Raw genomic sequence first — 20,263 nt, 5'->3', positions numbered from 1 at the left:
TGGATACAGACAGGAGAGGTATTCTGTGCCTCATGTTGGAAAACACTCCAAACAGCTATCAGCTCCACAGCCTGAGCGCTGCCTTCTCCCTCAGTAATAATTCCTTCACCAGAAGAAATGCGGAGGTCATTGCCCTGTATCTCTACACCTTTCCCTTTTGTTTGGCAGAGGCATCAGTGAACCAAGAATTTTCTGATTGTTCTGGGGAGAAAGGAGGGGCTACTTTAATTACTGATTCAGGTTTTTCATGGCTGCTACCTAAGTTCTCAATTTCTTGCATCGCCAGATTTTTTTACAGCTCCTTCTGTTATTGAGAAGATGTTACAGTAATGTTCAATCTGGGCAAACCACTTTCTCACTGAGGCCCCTCTGGGCCACCCCATCAAGGGTGGGGGTCCCAGTAGTGACTTATTTTCAAATAACTTTGAAAGGGCGTCTTAATACAATTGGCTGTTGTTGTGCAATTTTTTCTGCTTCAGTGAGAGCTAGACTGACTACAAACAATCCCTTTTCCCAGGTAGTGTACCTTTTTTTAGCATCTTTAAAGCCATGGGAATAAAAACCAACAGGCCTTGTAGGGCCTTCTGGGCCCCATTGCCGTCTGTGTACTGACAACCCTGAGGAGGCAAATCCCCATTTTACTTGGAAAGGATCTGTGGGATAAATGGGGCCCAGGGATTGATGAGCTGTTGCTTCAAAAATCAGCAATTGCAATGCTTCCTCCTGAGAAGGAGTCCAATCCCATTTTCACCCCTTTCCTTAGCAAGTCATAAAGAGTCCTGGCAATTATTGAAAAATCTGGAATGTGTTTTCTCCAAGACACTAATAATCCTTGAGCTTGTTGGAGATCTTTCCTGGATTCAGGCATTTTAATCTGATCTAAGGAGGTTAGGGCATCAGGTGGAATACATGTCCTCCTTTCCATCAAATTCCCAAAAACTTCTCTTTCTGAGAAGGCTTTTGAATTTTCTCTGGGGGAATTTGTAAATTAAGAATTTCTAAATGGGAGATTATTTATTGTTGGGTATCTCCCACTAGTTCTTGTTCTGTTAATCGAATTTGATCTCCCCCAGTGAGAGACACTTGGAATACGTATTCTGTCTTTGACTCGTGATGGAGATGCCCGTACTCCTTTTTTAACTTAGCCAATTCAGTAGCAGTGTACGGGATTTCTTTAGTGGTTATATGCAGATCAAGATCTTCATCATTGATATGATTATATTCTGTTTTAATTAGAAGTTTCAAACTAGGACAGCAGTGTTCTCCACAACTTTTCATCAGTTAGCTCTTTTTGAGGGTAAATTTGATTAATGAGAGGGGTTTCCTCCTTCTGTGTTTCTTTTGGTGAGTCAGTGCATTTTGAATTTTTAACATGTTCCCTTCTTAGGGCCACTCGCAACAAATGGTTCTCATTTCTTTCTTCATCTAATTGTTTTTGCAAAATTTCAACTAGGTTTTGGGGGGAGTCTATTATAGTTCTTTCCTCACTTCTTTGCTTGAAGTGAGTTTCTATAGCTGGTGTAAGAGAAGCTCCCAAAACTGAACAAAGTACAGTTTTATTTTTTCCCAGTTTAAATTTTATTTCATGTTGTAAAGAACATACTCTATCAATTACATTTTCCAAATTAAACCAATTACTAGGAGCCCACTCTTCCCCTCCCAGAGAAGGTCTGGCATTATGTTTTGCTAACAGAGCATAAAATGCAGCTTTAACTTCTGCAGTGCAATTTTCAGTCATTTTTACCGAGGGAAAACCACTACAGGGAGGTAAAAACTTAAGTTACGCACAAATGCAGCCTTTGCCACGTCGCCCTTCACTTCCCTGTGAAGAGACCAAATCTGCTTGGGAGGGTACTCTTCCATTTTGAAATTCTGTTTGTCTCTTCACTACACCAAGCAGTCAAAATTCAAAACACAAAACAATTTATGAAAGGAAAACCACTTTAGGGAGGTATAAGCTTAAGTTACACACACACGCAGCTTTTCACCGCGTCATCCTTTATTCTCTGTGTGGGTGGAATGACCAGATCTGCTTGGGAGGCACTCACTATACCAAGCAGTCAAAATTCATACACACAACAACAACAAAAACATTCCCGCCCTTTTGCACTAAGAGATCTTTTGTGAAATTCTGCAGACAGAGCCCTCAGGTGAGTGTGGGGAGCTTTTCACCTCGGTGTGTGCAGTTTTTGTGGGAAATTCGAGTTGCCCCCCTTGCTTTCTAGACACCGCTCACTCTTTTGGGAGTGTCGGGCTAGGTGTGGCTGGAGCAAAACGTCTTTCCCCAACACAGACTGCACAACAAACCTGCAGCCCCTTCTGTCTGTCAGAAATCCTGTCTGTGATTCCAATTTGAACGTCACGATTCGCTAACGCAAGTGGGAGTCATGAGAGGTTTGTTTGATTTCAGAGTGCAAAAAGGACACAAAGGGATTTCAGTTTAAATCACAACAGCAATAATGCACCTTTATTTTAGTGCCAGCAACATGGGTTATGCGATAGATGAGAGGGAGAGAAAGAGAGAGAGAGAGAGAGAGAGAGGGAGAGAGGGATAAAGAGGCAAAGTGAAAAGAGAGAGAAAAAGGGGAGGTTACAGCTAGCAATGGGCAAGATGGGGTCGCCAGTGTCTTCTTCCAGGGGGAGATCTCTTTCCAAAAAAATAACTTATAAAAGTCACTTTTATAGTCTGTTTCAAAGCGAGAGGCAGCTGGCGAAGAGTGGGGAGATTCACAGGCTATTGTGATAAGACTCCTTGCTCTGGAAGCAGGTGTGAGGTACAGACCAGGCCGCTCCGTACACGTCCCTGCTCAGCAGCAGAAATGAAGGCAGTGTACCGTGGCAGCACAGCAAACACACCTGGCAAACAATCACCTGGCAAGCATCGACCTCAACCAGGCCAGAACCCCTGCACAGAGTCCCTTGGGGTCTTCAGTCTCTGTTTTTGCAACAGTTGTGAGGCAGAGGAGAGAAACTTTGGGCTGTCTCTTACACTGGGCAGGGGTTTCAGTCACACCCTCACCTCCTCCTCCTCCTCCTCTTTCACTGGGAGGTGATGTCACTCCTCCTGCTGGGGACATGCTGGTGACACCCAGGGGACACTTGGGGTCACCCCTCGAAGGGACTGCAGGGTTGTTGTGGCTCCTGGAGCCCTCCCAGTGTGACAGCTGGGGGGCTTGGGATTCTGTGGTGACAGTTTGGGGGGTGGTTGCTCATTTTGGTGTCTCCAGGGTGGCTCACAAAGTCTCCTGCCATCACCGTAAAGTCACCCCCCCAGACCATGCCTCAGTTTCCCCCTCACTCTGCAGGGACCACCTGAAGCCAGTGTTCTGGAATGCTGGGTTTATTTTGTGGGATTTTGGGACTGGGGCTACTGGGATGGGCTGGTGGGCCAGTGGGGTGTCCAGGCTGGTGGTCATGTGGGCTGGGGGCTGCAGGGCCAGGGGCCATCCATTCCAGTGTCCAGCTGGGATCCATGGCTCTGGTGTCCATCTGGACCAGTGTCCAACCTCTCCTGCTCCCACCCATCCCAAGCTCCCCAGCTGGGGCTGCTCCCCACTGCAGAGTGGACAGGACTCATGGTCAGTGCCAAGATGACCCCAAACCCCCTCCCACCAACCCCACCAGGACACTCACCCTGAGCCCTGGGGCCACTGGTGTCCCCTGGAAGCCAGCCCAGCTCTGGATCTCCTGGAAGAGGACATCCACAGTCCTGGGCCAGGGACTCAAGGGCATCAAGGATGGCAAGCACAGAGTCCACGTGGCACAGGGGGACAGTTGTGACACAGCTGGCCACATGCCTGAGGGGACAGGGGGTGGGGGGTGAGGGGGGTTAAGGGGTGAAGAGGGAGTTGGATAGGGGGGATGCACCCAAAAATATATTAAAGTCAAGGGGAGGGTGCCCAAAATTGGGGGAAAGGATTGAAAAGAGGGAAAACATCCAATTATGGGGGAAAGAATCCAAAAGAGGGGGGATGGACCCAAAATAGGGAGAAAGGATCCAAAACAGGGAGAAAGGACCCAAAAGAGGGGGTGGGGGTGGACCCAAAATAGGGAGAAAGTATCCAAAATAGGGAGAAAGGACCCAAAAGAGGGAGAAGGGTCCCAAAAGAGGGAGAAAGGATCCAAAAGAGGGGGAAAGGACCCAGAATGTGAGAGGAAGGACCCAAAATCAGAGGACAATGGATGTCGTGGAGTGTGTGGGTGCTGGGGTGGCACCAGGAGCAGCCATGGGAACATCCTGAGGGACATGGCAACACGCTGCTGGACACAAGGACACCCTGCAGGACATGGGCCTCAGACCTCGGAGACCTTGGCCCTGCCAGGGGTGGGGGACAGGGATACAGGGACACACAGATGGCTGACATGGAGCCACAGCTGGGGGTGGGGATAGGGAGAGGACACAATGCCACCAGGACACACATCAGGGGACAATGCTGCCACATCTGTGGGGACACTGCCACCACACCACCTCTGGTGATACCCCAGGCAGGGCCACGCGACCCCGTGGGTGACACTGACCCTTGCCCTATCCCCAGGGGTGGTTGGAGTCCCCTGAGCTCAGTGGCCCTGGGACATCCTGGTGGCTGTCACTCACATCTGGCCCACTTGTCACCAGCTGAACAAGTTCCCCATCCTGCCCTGGTGAGTGTGACATTCGGCTGGGACACTGTGATGATAGAAGTGGGGATGTGGTGGCAGGAACTATATCAGGCAGTAGTTCCCCATGGCCAAGATGAAGGTGCTGGTAACACAGGTGGTGGCACTGATGCTGTCCCGGTTCATGTCCCCATGCATGTTCCCCATGTCCCCTTGTGTCCTCACCCAGGCCTGTGTCCCCCCAGGTCCCCATCCATGGCCAAGTCCCCATCCATGTCCATGTCCCCATCCTTAGTCATGTCCCCATGTCATTATCCCCCCATGGCCCCACCCATGCCTTAGCTCAACATCTTTATTTTTACCCCTGTTTCAGGGCTTTCAAAGGAATGAACAGAAAGCTTTTCCTTTCAAGGCCAAAACAAAAAGATTTATGTATCCCTGCTGGCAGAGCATCCACGTGCTTGGGTGGGTGGGAAGAACCATTTTTGGAAGGGTTTTCACCCCACTGTCTCCAAAATTGTGAGTTTTTCCCCAATCCATCCCCATTTGGCTGTGGAAGATGCCTGTGGGCCAGAGAGAATTTAAAGGATGGATTTATGTTGGAGCAGGCCAAGGCCATCCAGTGTTGCTTGATGTCACCACTTTACAGAGGATGCAAAAAGTGAGATTTTTTTGGGGTCAGAAGTCAACAAATCTGCTGTCCACAATGGATTTCTGATGTTGGTCTGTGGATGTGTCCAGGTGCCCACAGGGAACCAGGAGGAAGTGGAGTCCCCCAGCCAGGTGTCTTCCCAACACAGACCACTGGGGCCCTGCCCACTGTGGGTCACTGGGGATCATCCAATGCAGATCCTCCCACGAGGGATGGAGCTGGAGCAGCACACGATGCTCTTCCCACCCCCGGGGCACTTGCAGGGCTACCTCTGTGGAGGTACCTCCGTTGGTGTTGGGTCAAGTTTGAGCTCCTGGAGAAGCTCTTCCCACACTCAGGACACCGGTAGGGCCTCTCCCCAGTGTGGATGCACCGGTGCCTGGTGAGGGTGGAGTTTTGCCTGAAGCCCTTCCTGCAGTCAGGGCAGCGGAAAGGTCTCTCGTCTGTGTGAATCTGCTGGTGCTGGAGGAGATGGGAAGCGCTGTAAAACCTCTTCCTGCATTTATCACACTCGTAAGGCCGCTCTCCTGTGTGGCTCCTCTGGTGAACAATCAGTTCGGAGCTCATCCTGAAGCTCTTCCCACACTCCCAACACTCATAGGGCCGTTCCCCTGTGTGGACTCCTGTTGGGGAGGATGAAACAGGGAAACCTTGTGAATATGATTGTTTAATAAAAGATTCTGAAAGTATGAGCCCTAGAATCGAGATAGAAATGAAAGCCTGCTTTGAGTCATAAGATACAGAGTACTGGTTACTATATGACCAAAGAACAATAGCCTAGCCAGCTAGAGGAGAATCCCTGCTGACAAAACAATGTCCTTCTGCTTACAGAAAGTCCAAAGGTAAAGAAGCAAGGAAAGAACTTGTAAAGCTTTGTAGAGTCTAAAATGCAACACTGTATGTTAATATAGGGAAGCGCATAGGCTGGATGTAAATTCTTTAGTGGGTGTGTCTCATGGTGATTGGTTACTAAGAATTAGAATATTCACTATAGGAAAGGATATAATGGATTGTAACAAGAGCCTCGCTCTCTTCCACCCTCCTTCCCCTTTTGCAGCCTCTCCTCCCCTGCTCTGCCCGCTCTCTCCCTCCTCCCCCGGAACACGTGCACGCCGAGGCTGGTGGCGGACACGGGTCTCCCCTCTTTTTACCCTTATAATAAATTGCTTATACTCGAACAGCTTGACCCTGGAGAAGTCTCTCACCGCGAGCGCGAGTTTTTACACGGCAACTGACTCCCACGTGGCGGATCAGGTGGCAGCTCCGTCTGAAGCTCTTCTTACAGTGCCCACACTCATAGGGCCATTCCCCCGTGTGGATCTTCTGGTGGATAGTCCGTTCAGAGCTGGTCCTGAAGCTCTTCTTACACTCAGCACACTCATAGGGCCGTTCCCCTGTGTGTCTCCTCTGGTGGGCAGTCAGGGTGGAGCTCTGGGTGAAGCTCTTCCCACACTCCCCACACTCGTAGGGCCTCTCCCTGGTGTGGATGCGTCGGTGGTTGACGAGGGTGGAGTTGTGCTTGAAGCCCTTCCCACAGTCGGGGCAGCAGAAGGGCCTCTCCTCTGTGTGAATCCGCTGATGCCTGAGGAGAGTGGATTTGTTATGAAAACTCTTCCTGCATTTCTCACACTCATAGGGCCTCTCCCCGGCGTGGATTCTCCAGTGGCGGATCAGAGAGGATCTCCGGCTTAAGCTCTTCCCACATTTTGAGCACTTGTAGAACTTCTCTCCATTGTGAAGCTGCTCATGGAACCCCAGTTCCGAGCTCCGGCCGCCTCTCCGGCCCAAGGTGGCTCTTATCCCTTCGGACCCCTGTGATCTGCGTTTGCAGCCCCTCCTTGTGCAGGATCTCCGTGGCTTTTCCTCCCCGTTGGATTCCTGGGCTGTAGAGACACTCAAAACAGCCTCTTCCGTGAGGTTCTGCTGTGGAGATTTGTCCTCTTGGGTCTCCATCCTCAGCTCCTTGTCTGGGGGAGGAAGGACAAGGAGAGGATGGGATTTGCCTCCGTGCCAGAGGGAAGGGGAAGGAGACCCCCCCAGTGTGTCCCCGGCAGGACGGCGTCGGCAGCGGGGTTGTCCTGCAGCCGGGGGCTGGGCTGGGCTGGGAGATGGAGCAGGAGAGAGGGGGAAAGGGGCAGTGGCTTCCTCCTCACCTGCCTGGGTGTCCTGGGGCATCTTCCTCTTCCTCACAGCTGCCTCCACCTCCATCGGGCCAAGGTTTGGGAATGGGAAATCCTGGTTTGGAGGGAAAGAAGGGCTGAGGCCATGGGTTTGATGATGCCGCTGCCGAAGTGCAGCTGGAGAAGTCACCGGCCCTTTGAGTCTCGGGGGAGCCCAGACCCTGCTCATCCCAGCCTCCCCCACCCCCTGCAGCTTTAGGGGTTTCCTGGCTCCGGGATCGCCCCTCCGTGCTCTCCCTGCTCCGGGGCTCTCGCGTTCCCCCCCGGCTCCTCCGGGGATCCTCAAATCCGATATCGCCCCTCTGCCCACCGATACCGGGCGATCGCCAAGTGGGACCTCCACAAAGGGCATTTGGGGTCCTGCAAGGTCCAAACATACCTTGCCCCGCAAAAAAACAAACAACCCCGGAGACTCCCTCCTCCAGTAGATTTGGGGCGAGCTCCCCCTCCCCGCTCACCTCTGGGTTCCGGGGGAGGGGGTGGGTGGGTGATGCTGCTGGAGCCGGGCGAGCTGCGGCCGGAGCGGGCGGAACCGCGTGGTTCTGCTGCTCCTCTCCCTCCCGCCCCTCCTCTCTCTTTCCTGTTCCTGCTCCTCCTCTTCCTCCCGCTCCTCGCTTTCCCTTTCCTTTTCCTCCTCTTCTCTCTCTCCTCTTCCCTCTCTCCTCTTCCTCCCGCTCCTCGCTTTCCCTTTCCTTTTCCTCCTCTTCTCTCTCTCCTCTTCCCTCTCTCCTCTTCCTCCCGCTCCTCGCTTTCCCTTTCCTTTTCTTCCTCTTCTCTCTCTCCTCTTCCTCCCGCTCCTCGCTTTCTCTTTCCTTTTCCTCCTCTTCTTTCTCTCCTCTTCCTCCCGCTCCTCGCTTTCCCTTTCCTTTTCTTCCTCTTCTTTCTCTCCTCTTCCTCCCGCTCCTCGCTTTCCCTTTCCTTTTCTTCCTCTTCTCTCTCTCCTGTTCCTCCCGCTCCTCGCTTTCTCTTTCCTTTTCCTCCTCTTCTCTCTCTCCCCTCTTCCTCCCACTCCTCGCTTTCCCTTTCCTTTTCCTTTTCCTCCTCTTCTCGCCCCTCCTCTCCCACGCCGGCCCGGACAGGTGCCGACACCCAAAAGCAGCCGCACTGTGCCCTGGGGGGTTGGTTCCCAAAGCGGTCCCGGCCCGCGCGGTACTGGGAGCGATACTGGGAGCACCGGGAAGGAACTGGGAGCGCTTTCCCTCCCAGTGCGGCTCTTACTGGGAGCACTGGGAAGGAACTGGGAGCGTTTTCCCTCCCAGTGCGGCTCTTACTGGGAGCACTGGGAAGGAACTGGGAGCGTTTTCCCTCCCAGTGCGGCTCTTACTGGGAGCACTGGGGGGAACTGGGAGCGCTTTCCCTCCCAGTGCGGCTCTTATTGGGAGCACCGGGAAGGAACTGGGAGCGTTTTCCCTCCCAGTGCGGCTCTTATTGGGAGCACCGGGAAGGAACTGGGAGCGCTTTCCCTCCCAGTGCGGCTCTTACTGGGAGCACTGGGGGGAACTGGGAGGAAACAGCGCGCGGACACGGCTCCAGCTCGCGGTGGGCGTGGCCAAACTAAAAGGGCGTGGTTATGCAAATACAGGAGCGATCGCGCGCTGTGATTGGCGGGTGGGAGCAGCGCGGTTTTCCTCTGTCACGTGAGCGCTGGAGGGGGCCGGGGCTGTGGCGGCCGCGCCTCGTGAGGGGACCGGGACCGGGAATGGGGACAGGGACCGGGAATGGGGACAGGGACCGGGAATGGGGACAGGGACCGGGAATGGGGACAGGGACCGGGAATGGGGACTGGGAATGGGGACAGGGAATGGGGACAGGGAATGGGAATGGGGACCGGGAATGGGAATGGGGACAGGGCCCGGGAATGTGGACAGGGACCGGGAATGGGGACTGGGAATGGGGACAGGGAATGGGGACAGGGAATGGGAATGGGGACCGGGAATGGGAATGGGGACAGGGACCGGGAATGGGGACAGGGACCGGAAATGGGGACAGGGAATGGGGACAGGGACCGGGAATGGAGGCCGGGAATGGGAATGGGGACAGGGACCGGGAATGGGGACAGGGAATGGGGACAGGGAATGGGGACAGGGACCGGGAATGGGGACAGGGAATGGGGACAGGGAATGGGAATGGGGACCAGGAATGGGGACCAGGAATGGGGACAGGGACTGGGAACAGGGACCGGGAATGGTGACAGGGAATGGGAATGGGGACCGGGAATGGGGTCCGGGAATGGGGACCGGGAATGGGGAATGGGGACAGGGAATGGGAATGGGGACAGGGAATGGGAACAGGGAATGGGAATGGGGACAGGGAAAGGGGACAGGGACTGGGAATGGGGACCGGGAATGGGGACAGGGAATGGGAATGGGGACAGGGAATGGGAATGGGGACCGGGACCAGGAATGGGGACAGGGACCGGGAATGGGGACAGGGAATGGGGACAGGGACAGGGAACGGGGACAGGGAATGGGGACAGGGACCGGGAATGGGGACAGGGAATGGGAATGGGGACAGGGGATGGGGACAGGGACCGGGAATGGGGACAGGGAATAGGAATGGGGACTGGGAATGGGGACAGGGAATGGGAATGGGGACCGGGAATGGGGACAGGGAATGGGGACAGGGAATGGGGACAGGGACCGGGAATGGGGACAGGGAATGGGAATGGGGACAGGGACCGGGAATGGGGACAGGGAATGGGGAATGGGGACAGGGAATGGGGACAGGGCATGGGAATGGGAATGGGGACAGGGAAAGGGGACAGGGACTGGGAATGGGGACAGGGAATGGGAATGGGGACCGGGAATGGGGACAGGGAATGGGAATGGGGACAGCGAATGGGAATGGGGACCGGGACCAGGAATGGGGTCCGGGAATGGGGACAGGGACCGGGAATGGGGACAGGGAATGGGGACAGGGAATGGGAATGGGGACAGGGAATGGCAAATGGGGACAGGGAATGGGGACAGGGACAGGGAATGGGGACTGGGAAAGGGGACAGGGACCGGGAAAGGGGACAGGGACCGGGAATGGGGACAGGGAATGGGGACAGGGACCGGGAATGGAGGCCGGGAATGGGAATGGGGACAGGGACCGGGAATGGGGACAGGGGCCGGGAATGGGGACAGGGAATGGGGACAGGGAATGGGGACAGGGACCGGGAATGGGGACAGGGAATGGGGACAGGGCCTGGGAATGGGGACAGGGACCGGGAATGGGGACAGGGAATGGGGACAGGGAATGGGGACAGGGACAGGGAATGGGGACCGGGAATGGGGACAGGGAATGGGGACAGGGAATGGGAATGGGAACAGGGAATGGGAATGGGAACAGGGAAAGGGGACAGGGACCAGGAATGGGGACAGGGAATGGGAATGGGGACCGGGAATGGGAATGGGGACAGGGAATGGGAATGGGGACAGGGACCGGGAATGGAGACAGGGACCGGGAATGGGGACAGGGAATGGGGACAGGGACCGGGAATGGAAACCGGGAATGGGAATGGGGACAGGGACCGGGAATGGGGACAGGGACCGGGAATGGGGACAGGGAATGGGGACAGGGAATGGGGACAGGGAATGGGGACAGGGACCGGGAATGGGGACTGGGAATGGGAATGGGGACAGGGACCGGGAATGGGGACCGGGAATGGGGACAGGGAATGGGGACAGGGACCGGGAATGGGGACAGGGAATGGGGACAGGGAATGGGAATGGGGACAGGGCCCGGGAATGGGGACAGGGACCGGGAATGGGGACCGGGAATGGGGACAGGGACCGGGAATGGGGACAGGGAATAGGAATGGGGACAGGGAATGGGGACAGGGACAGGGAATGGGGACAGGGACCGGGAATGGGGACAGGGAATAGGAATGGGGACAGGGAATGGGGACAGGTAATGGGGACAGGGACCGGGAATGGGGATAGGGAATGGGAATGGGGACCGGGAATGGGGTCCGGGAATGGGAATGGGGACGGGGACCGGGAATGGGAATGGGGACAGGGAATGGGGACAGGGACCGGGAATGGGGACAGGGACCGGGAATGGGGACCGGGAATGGGAATGGGGACAGGGACCGGGAATGGGGACAGGGAATGGGAATGGGGACAGGGAATGGGAATGGGGACAGGGAATGGGGACAGGGACCGGGAATGGGGACCGGGAATGGGAATGGGGACAGGGAATGGGGATAGGGACCGGGAACGGGGACAGGGACCGGGAATGGGGACAGGGACCGGGAATGGGGACAGGGAATGGGAATGGGGACAGGGAATGGGAACGGGGACCGGGAATGGGGACAGGGAATGGGGACAGGGAATGGGGAATGGGGACAGGGAACTGGGACAGGGACCGGGAATGGGGACAGGGACCGGGAATGGGGACAGGGAATGGGGACAGGGACCGGGAATGGAAGCCGGGAATGGGAATGGGGACAGGGACCGGGAATGGGGACAGGGACCGGGAATGGGGACAGGGAATGGGGACAGGGAATGGGGACAGGGACCGGGAATGGGGACAGGGAATGGGGACCGGGAATGGGAATGGGGACAGGGACCGGGAATGGGGACCGGGAATGGGGACAGGGACCGGGAATGGGGACAGGGAATGGGGACAGGGACCGGGAATGGGGTCCGGGAATGGGGACAGGGAATGGGGAATGGGGACAGGGCCCGGGAATGGGGACAGGGACTGGGAATGGGGACCGGGAATGGGGACAGGGACCGGGAATGGGGACAGGGAATAGGAATGGGGACAGGGAATGGGGACAGGGACCGGGAATGGGGACAGGGAATAGGAATGGGGACAGGTAATGGGGACAGGGACCGGGAATGGGGACAGGGAATGGGAATGGGGACAGGGAATGGGGCAGGGACCGGGAATGGGGATAGGGAATGGGAATGGGGACCGGGAATGGGGTCCGGGAATGGGAATGGGGACGGGGACCGGGAATGGGGACTGGGAATGGGGACAGGGACCGGGAATGGGGACAGGGACCGGGAATGGGGACCGGGAATGGGAATGGGGACAGGGACCGGGAATGGGGACAGGGAATGGGAATGGGGACAGGGAATGGGAATGGGGACAGGGAATGGGGACAGGGACCGGGAAGGGGGACCGGGAATGGGAATGGGGACAGGGAATGGGGACAGGGACCGGGAACGGGGACAGGGACCGGGAATGGGGACAGGGACCGGGAATGGGGACAGGGACCGGGAATGGGGACAGGGACCAGGAATGGTGACAGGGAATGGCAATGGGGATGGGGACCGGGAATGGGGACAGGGAATGGGGACAGGGACCGGGAATGGGGACAGGGACCGGAAATGGAGATAGGGACCGGGAATGGAGACAGGGAATGAGAATGGAGACAGGGCCCAGGAATGGGGACAGGGAATGGGAATGGGGACAGGGAATGGGGACAGGGAATGGGAATGGGGACAGGGAATGGGAATGGGGACAGGGAATGGGGACCGGGAATGGTGACAGGGCCCGGGAATGGAGATGGGGACTGGGAATGGGGACAGGGCCCGGGAATGGAGACAGGGCCCGGGAATGGGGACAGGGCATGGGAATGGGGACAGGGCATGGGAATGGGGACAGGGACCGGGAATGGAGACAGGGAATGGAGACAGAGAATGGAGACAGAGAACGGGGACAGGGACTGTAAATGTGGACAGGGACCAAGAATACGGGAGTGGGACCGGGAATACAGGACAGGAACTGGGAATGGGCCCGGGAATGGGCACAGGGACCAGGAATAGGACCGGGATCCCAGGGCAGGGAGACCAGGAATGGGAATATGGGAACTGGACAGGGAATATGGAAACAGCAACCAGAGAGAGAATAAGGGCTGAGGATTAGATGGGAGCAAGATCGGAAACGGGAATATGGCAGCGGGACTGGGAATATGGGAACGGGACAGGGAATATATAAATGGAAATGCAGGACCATCATCGGGACCAAGAACAGGAGGATAAGAACAGGACGGGGAATATGGGACTGGGAATATGGGAACGGCAACCAGACAGAATATGGGACAGGGACTGAGGCTGGGAATGGGATCAGGACTGGGATGGGATCCGGACGGGACCGGGAGATGTATGGCACGGGAACAGGCAAGAGGAGTGACAGCATGGGGAGGGGAGTCCTGGGTGGTGGAACCAGGACCGGGGGACATGGGGACAGTTCTGGGACAGAGGGTCCTTGATCAGCTCTCCAGAACCTCCACCAGGGTCTCCCAGCACAGCCAGAGCTGCTCGTCCTGGGGTCCCCAAAGCCCTGAGCAACCTCCAAGTTCCTCCCGAGCAGCCTCAACTCCCTCAGATCCATCACACCCCACATCCTGAGGTGCCTTTGTCAGGAATGGCCCTGGGAGTTCCCAGGGACTGCAAGGTTTTCAAAGGACTTTGGCTTTTGCACTGGCATCTCTAAGAGGTTTGTGCAATCATGGCCTCTAATTCTGCTTTAATTAGTCCCTCAAGAGGCTTTGTCAGTAACAACACTCAGTGGGGCTCATTGATGGCTCAGGGTACTTCAGTCTTTTAAGGTACTTGGTGTTTCGCTTTTGATACCAACTCCATAAGAGATCTGTGCAATCATAGCCCCAGTTATCTGCTTTAATGAGTCCCTTAAGAGCTTTGCCTTGACACTCAGTGGGGCTAATAATGCTTTGAGATACTCAAGGTGTTTAAGGTACTTTGGATTTTCCTTCCCACACTGAGTCTCTTGAGAGGTTTTTGTGCAATCCTGGCTTCAATTCTCTCCTCCAAGGAGTCCATGAGGAGCCTGTGTTGGGGATGGACCTCAGTGGGACCCATTAATACTTTGAGACACTTTGGGTTTTTCCTCTGACTAACTCCTGGAAAGGTTTGTGCAATCTCCTCTCAGGCCCTGAGGTTCAAGGGCTCAGCTCCAAATGTATCTCAGTGCTCAGTAGGATCAAGCAAATCCTAACAAACCATGGCTGTGCCTTGATTTCCCTCTGGTCTGGTGCAGTTCATTAAGAAAGTTTCCTACTACAGTTATGGAGGAATATTTCGAAGATCTTCTGGGAAACATGTTTCCCTATTTTAAAGTGTGCAATTTATTCCTGTTCTCTTTAGAACAGAGGGGATTGCAGCATTCAGTGATGGATATTGATCCAGGGTCTCTCCTAAGGTGGTCTGGCCAGGTCAGAGAAGCTGTGCCTTGGGGTCTGACCCAGTGTGGACAACCTTGCTCCACATTACCCAGCCTTTCTGTCCTCACTCACCTGGGACCTGCTTTGCTCAGAGAACTGGCTGTACACAGGTAAAGAGGAGTTTTCTTTTATTTTTTGAAGCAGTTTAAAACTCCTGCGTTTCCCCATTGAAAATGGACACCCTTCTCAAGTGTGTGCCAAGGCCAAGCTGCCTCCAAGGCAGAACCACGCAAGGAATGTTTTAGGTATGCAGGAAGTTCTATAATAAACACAAATCCTGAGTTGGCTGAAGGCAGAATTAGACCAAGTGCTGAAGGACAGAGCAGCTTTGAACTCCTTGCAGCTGAAAGCACCAAGTGGGTTGTTGGGAGGTGTGTGAGTGAGGCAAGAGTGAGGGAAGGGAAATGCAGAGAGCCCTGGAAGTGTTTCTGTGCAGCCAGGCTGTGGGGAAGGGCACTGCAGAGCTGCCCTGGGCCAGCTGTGAGGGTGGATTATCATCCCAACCTGCCCTGGGCCATTGCAAGGGGCTGTGGCCATGGACACTGCACTGACCCCACTGTGCCAGCCCTTTGCCCAGGGCTGCTGTCACTGCCCAGAGCCAGAGGGGATCCCTTGCTGGGGGCTTGTGCCACGGCCACCTGCCCTGTGCCGCGCTGGCTGATCAGACAGCGCAGAACCAGCAGCAAACGCCACTGCCAGGACCAAAGACCAGCTCAACCACACATAAAGGATCAGTGCTGGCACCTGTTTCCATGGTAGCCCTCACTGGGACAGGACACCTGGGTCACCTGTCCTGGCAGTTGCCATGGAAACCCCTTGTGAGGACCGGTGCCATGGATGCTGGCACTGGGACACTGCTGGGGTCGGGTGCTGAGCACAGGGCTGATCACACAGAGATGGTTTTGCTCTTGCTGAGCTTGCAGAGCCAAGGCCTTTCCCGCCCCTCGTCCAGCCAGGCTGGGGACGGGCTGGGGGTGTGGGGGAGGTTGGGAGCAGACACAGCCAGGACAAGGGACCCAAACTGACCCCAGGGATGTCCCAGACCGTAGGATATCACACTCTGTATAACATGGGGGGAAGAAGGTAGAAAGGAGGGATATTTGAAGTGAGGGTTCTTGTCTTCCCAGGTAACACTTAGGCAGGAGGGGGCCCTGTTTCACCAGTGGGCAGGGTCAGCACCGAAGACACAGACACAAGTTTAAGGAATTGTGTAATTTATATAATGCAAAACTGCAAAGAATCACAAAAGGAGAAGCTCAGCAATGCACCCAGTCATCACTACCGAAGATTGCCCGTAATGATTTAGAAAGATCCATCATCAGTTACCCTCAGCCTTTACCATCACGCAGATCCACACATCAGCTGGGGGGAAGCTGTCACAGCCAAGGACTGGAGAGCCACTCCAGGACACTGGGAATTCCTGCAGGGGCATCCAGACACAGATGAAGCTTCCAACCTTACTGTGAGAGAGCCCAGCTTTGACAGTGTTGAATAAACAAACTGACAGCACTTCTAGTGCAGGAACATCTGGTTTAATTTTCCTGTTTGGTTTCTCCCAAAGCCTGGCCAGGGCTCAAGGAGGAGCCAAGGGAGTTGACTTTGACCAAACCCCCCCAAACAAAGCCAGACATGGCCTTGTCTGGCGTCTAAATACAGAAAGATAAATCCGTGTTTCACCAATGCAGATATACACAGGTCATATTGCTAACAATGCTTCATTAATGAGCAGATACAAATATAACATTTTGTTGGAAGGTTCATCTAAAGGTTGCCTTTGTCTCAGGGCCTGTTCAGGTCTCAGTCAGGGGCTGCTGTTCAGGGCTCAGTACTGAAAAGAATAGGCAAGGAGATCAGCTCCTTTTTAATGCCTTTATTGAGGTCAGCTCTAGGTGAGGAGCTCGAGGGGCTGCGCACACCACTGCTGTTCCCAATGGACAACCCAGAGCAGGAGATGTTCAGCTTTGCCACAGGGCAGAGCTGGGGCTTCCGTCCTCACGAGAGTCCCTAGGAAAACACTGGTTCCTTGTAAATCTTGGGTAGTCATGGATAGCAAGTGTTGTGTAGTTATAGCGACAAGGTTTGGAACATCAGTAAGTTGTGCAATGTTCTCCCTTGCTCCTCAACGTAGTTTGGAGTCTGTTTTGTTCCATGGCTCGCTGATTCTAGGGGTCTTTAGATGTTAATCCCACTTCTCCTGGGTGCTACCCCCCATGGGAGTTGGGCTCATCTACACACTGGGTGCTGTCATCGGTGCCATTGAGGGGTGCCAGGAGCAGCAGAGGCAATAGACAAGGCCAGGTGGCATTAACAAGGCTGTTACAACATTGATATTTAACAAACATGACACACTATGGGGTATTTTAACAAAGAGGCACCTTATGGTGACAACATTCTACTGTTCAAACTGTAAACATCTTTGTATGCTGATCAGGAGGTTACATTTTACTCTTTACAGTACTTCAGTCAGTGCTCTGACCTACAGATGAACTACAACCTTCATAACCATTCTTTAAATAATTGAGCCTTAGATTTAGGTATGAGGCATAAAGGTTATCAACACTTGTTCTTTAATTAAGTGCTGTTCAAGTTCATTACTCAGAGCTGTAATTCCCATTCCTTTTAAAACATGCCTAATTAGTTGCTATTCTCTGTTGTTGATCAAATCCCCATTTTTTCTTGAGACTGTGTCTCTTTTAAGAGAAGTCTCAGTTCTCCATTTCCCAGCACAAAGTGTCGTAACAACTCTAACAGGGAGTCGTAATACACCAAGTGCTCACACTACAGTGGTTACAGTGACTTCCACAAATGCATTTCACAGTAGCCTCCCATCTGGCAGTCATGAAGGCAATCCCACCAAGAGTTTTCTTCTTTCTGCCACTCTTCTGCCACTCTTTCTGTTGAGGTGATTCCTGATTGTTGGACTTCAAACCCAGCACTGACAGAAGTGCAGCATTCCTGTCCTGTAATAGCACAGGTTCCTCCTTGGCCAGCAAGCAGATAATCCAAGGCCCTGCAGTTCTGTAGAGCCCCCACTTGTGTTTGTTGGAGCTCATAAAATATCCAATATGTGCTATTGGATATTTTAACAGCATCACTTGCTACTTCTTCTTGTAATTGATTTAGCTCGTTAATGTAAACTCTACAGGACAAGGCAGTGCACATGGGGCACAAGGCGATGCAGAATCTTTGATTTTCTGAAATCAAAGGCACTCCTTGGGTGGAAAATGTTCTCTCAGTCTCAGTTCTTCCTTGTGGTTGTTGCCCAGGTACCCTCAAGGGGGGCATCAGTCGTGCCTGGAAACAGGACCCAAACCATCCTTTCGGAAGCCATTTCTGGGCAGTCTCCACACACCCAGCAGCTCCCATTCCCAGTACCAAAGGTCTGATTTCCTATTTCCCACTGTTGGCTGCTGATGGATCTGGGGCTCCTCCTTGTGCCCCTGTTGTGTCCCCAGTGCCTTTGGGCCAGAGGAGTTTCACAGTGGCCCTGCAGTTGGGAGTGGTGTGACACCAGCACTGAACAGCTCCAGCACCCCGAGTTCCATTGACATTGGGAGTGATGGTAAAGCACAGAAATCCTTTCACATTGTGGCCTCCAACTAGAACAGGGTTTGGTTTGTCCTGAAGGGAAATCTCAGTGAATTCTGCAAAACTGATAATTGTATTCCTGCGTGTCCTGAAGGGACACTTGTGGCTGGGTTCTTTTCCCCCTTGGACTGAGACCGATGAGAGAGAGGCAGTTTTCTCTTGTTTGGATGTGGTTGTTTATTCTTCTCTTATCCATATTACATATATACACGGTACAAGGAGCTACATGCACTAAGATAGAAAGGTGCAAAATGGCTAACAAAGAACTTCTTCAAGGTCTTTTATACATCTGTTTATCCAATTAATAAATGCCAACTAAATTATTTTACTTAGTGATCCAATGACCCAATACATGTGTGCTGCACTGTGGCACTTTTTATCCAATCACTTATTACTACCCAAAAACCCTTAGAAGAAGAAGATGAAGAAGGAAGAAGGAAGAAGAGACAACACCCTAAATCTTCCATCTTGTCTTTTGTTTTCTAAACTAGCTTAATCCTTTAACTTTTTCACCTAGTGACTTAAGAAAACTCTCTAACTTAAGCACTCCCACTCCTAGTTTTTCTATTTAACAGTTGTTTTCATGGTGTTGTATTATTTAGTGCTTTTTTGGATGTCAGAGACAGGTATCAGAGATAAGGGCACACATTCTGTGCCTCTGACTCCAACACCGTGTTGCACAGCTCAGTTTCTGTAAATGTCCCTGCACTGGCTCCATTACGAGTCAGCCCAGTGATAGAGTTCTGGCCACCTCACAGGGTGGGCCCTCCAAGGCAACCCCATTCCTCCCAAAATTAGTTGAGAACATACCCAGCAATTAGTTACATCGAGTATTTTGGCTACTTTGATCTTGACATTTTCGTAATAATTTCATGACTAATGCTTGGTGAAACTCTAGAGGTGTTTCTGGCAAACAAAAAGGTTCTGGCTGACTCTCAAGATAAAACTTACAGACATAAGCAGTACTTTAGTGACAAGGTTACTCATTCTTTTTCCTCACTCTCATTCATGTTAGGGACAATAATTCTGTTGTCCATGGAGCTGGCACCTTTTGAATTCCAGAATAATGTCCCCAAGGTCCTTTGCTGTTCAGCTTTACCGCGCTGTCTGTGGCTAACAAGGCTTGCTGGGGTCCTTTCCCCTTCAGCTGGAGAAGTGCCAGGTCCCAGTCCCTGAGGGACAGCCAGGCTCCTGGCTGGAATTGGTGTGGAAGTCCCTCAGGGTCACATCAGCTTTCACATGGAGCCCCGTGGATCTGAGCATTTTCCAAAGGGGTCGTTGGGGCAAACAGGGAGATTTGGTCTGGCAGCATCTGTAAAACAATATCCCATCCCATCGACTTGTTCTGGCAGAGAACACTTGGCTGCAGGGACATATTGCCATTGTTCCTGCCCAGGTCTCAGGATTCAAACAGTGTTGTCTTTGCCCAGAGCTGTTCCTTCAGCTGGCTCTGGAGGGCCATTTGGCCTCTGGACCCACACTCTGCATCCTTTATTAGGACTGCTGGATCCAAACCTTTTATCTCCATGAATGGAGGTGATTTGAGGTGGATGTCCTTTTTTCACAATTGTTTTTAAAACTGCACTGTTAATAACTGTACTACCCTGCCATGGGGTTGGGAAACCAAATCTTGTTCACTACTGTTTAACAGAATTACTTCAATTTCTCCTTGATAATCTGCATCAATTCTGCCTCCCATGACATGAATACTTTGCAAAGCCAAGCTCCAGTGAGCAGTTACCAAACCAAAGTGTCCTGGAGGAATCTGAATTCCTATTCTTGTATTGATAAGTCTTATTTGCTTCTTATTTACCCTAATGAATTCCAGTGCATGAAGGTCCAGCCCTGCACCCCTCTGGGGTGGCCCTGGCAGGGTCCATCACACCCAGAACAATTTCTCAGGCAGTCCAAGTCTCACTGGCTCTTAATATGTGGCTCTTGCCATGGGCAGCAGGGAGCAGGGACCAAGGGGATCAGCCCGAAGCTGCTAGCCACGAATGCCCCACGTGGCCCTGAAACCTCGCTGTGCTCTGCCCATGCCACCCCTCATCCAGACATTGAGCAGAG

General features: G+C 53.4%; 1 protein-coding gene across 1 annotated transcript; it reads right to left on the bottom strand.

Annotated features, from left to right (window-relative positions):
* Positions 1 to 4,943: 4,943 nt before the first annotated feature.
* Positions 4,944 to 7,967, bottom strand: LOC131591198 (zinc finger protein 135-like). The gene is made up of 4 exons (XM_058861674.1): positions 7,887 to 7,967; positions 7,402 to 7,483; positions 6,454 to 7,215; positions 4,944 to 5,871 (listed from the first exon to the last, which is right to left on the bottom strand). The coding sequence occupies exons 2-4, from the start codon at positions 7,454 to 7,456 to the stop codon at positions 5,423 to 5,425; spliced, it is 1,266 nt and encodes a 421-aa protein (XP_058717657.1). The 5' UTR covers positions 7,457 to 7,483; positions 7,887 to 7,967; the 3' UTR covers positions 4,944 to 5,422.
* Between the last annotated feature and the right edge of the window lie 12,296 nt (positions 7,968 to 20,263).

This window comes from Poecile atricapillus, chromosome 38, assembly GCF_030490865.1.
Source record: "Poecile atricapillus isolate bPoeAtr1 chromosome 38, bPoeAtr1.hap1, whole genome shotgun sequence".
NCBI lineage: Eukaryota > Metazoa > Chordata > Aves > Passeriformes > Paridae > Poecile > Poecile atricapillus.
Note: the sequence above shows the minus strand (reverse complement) of the source record. Positions and strands in the feature narration are given on the sequence as shown.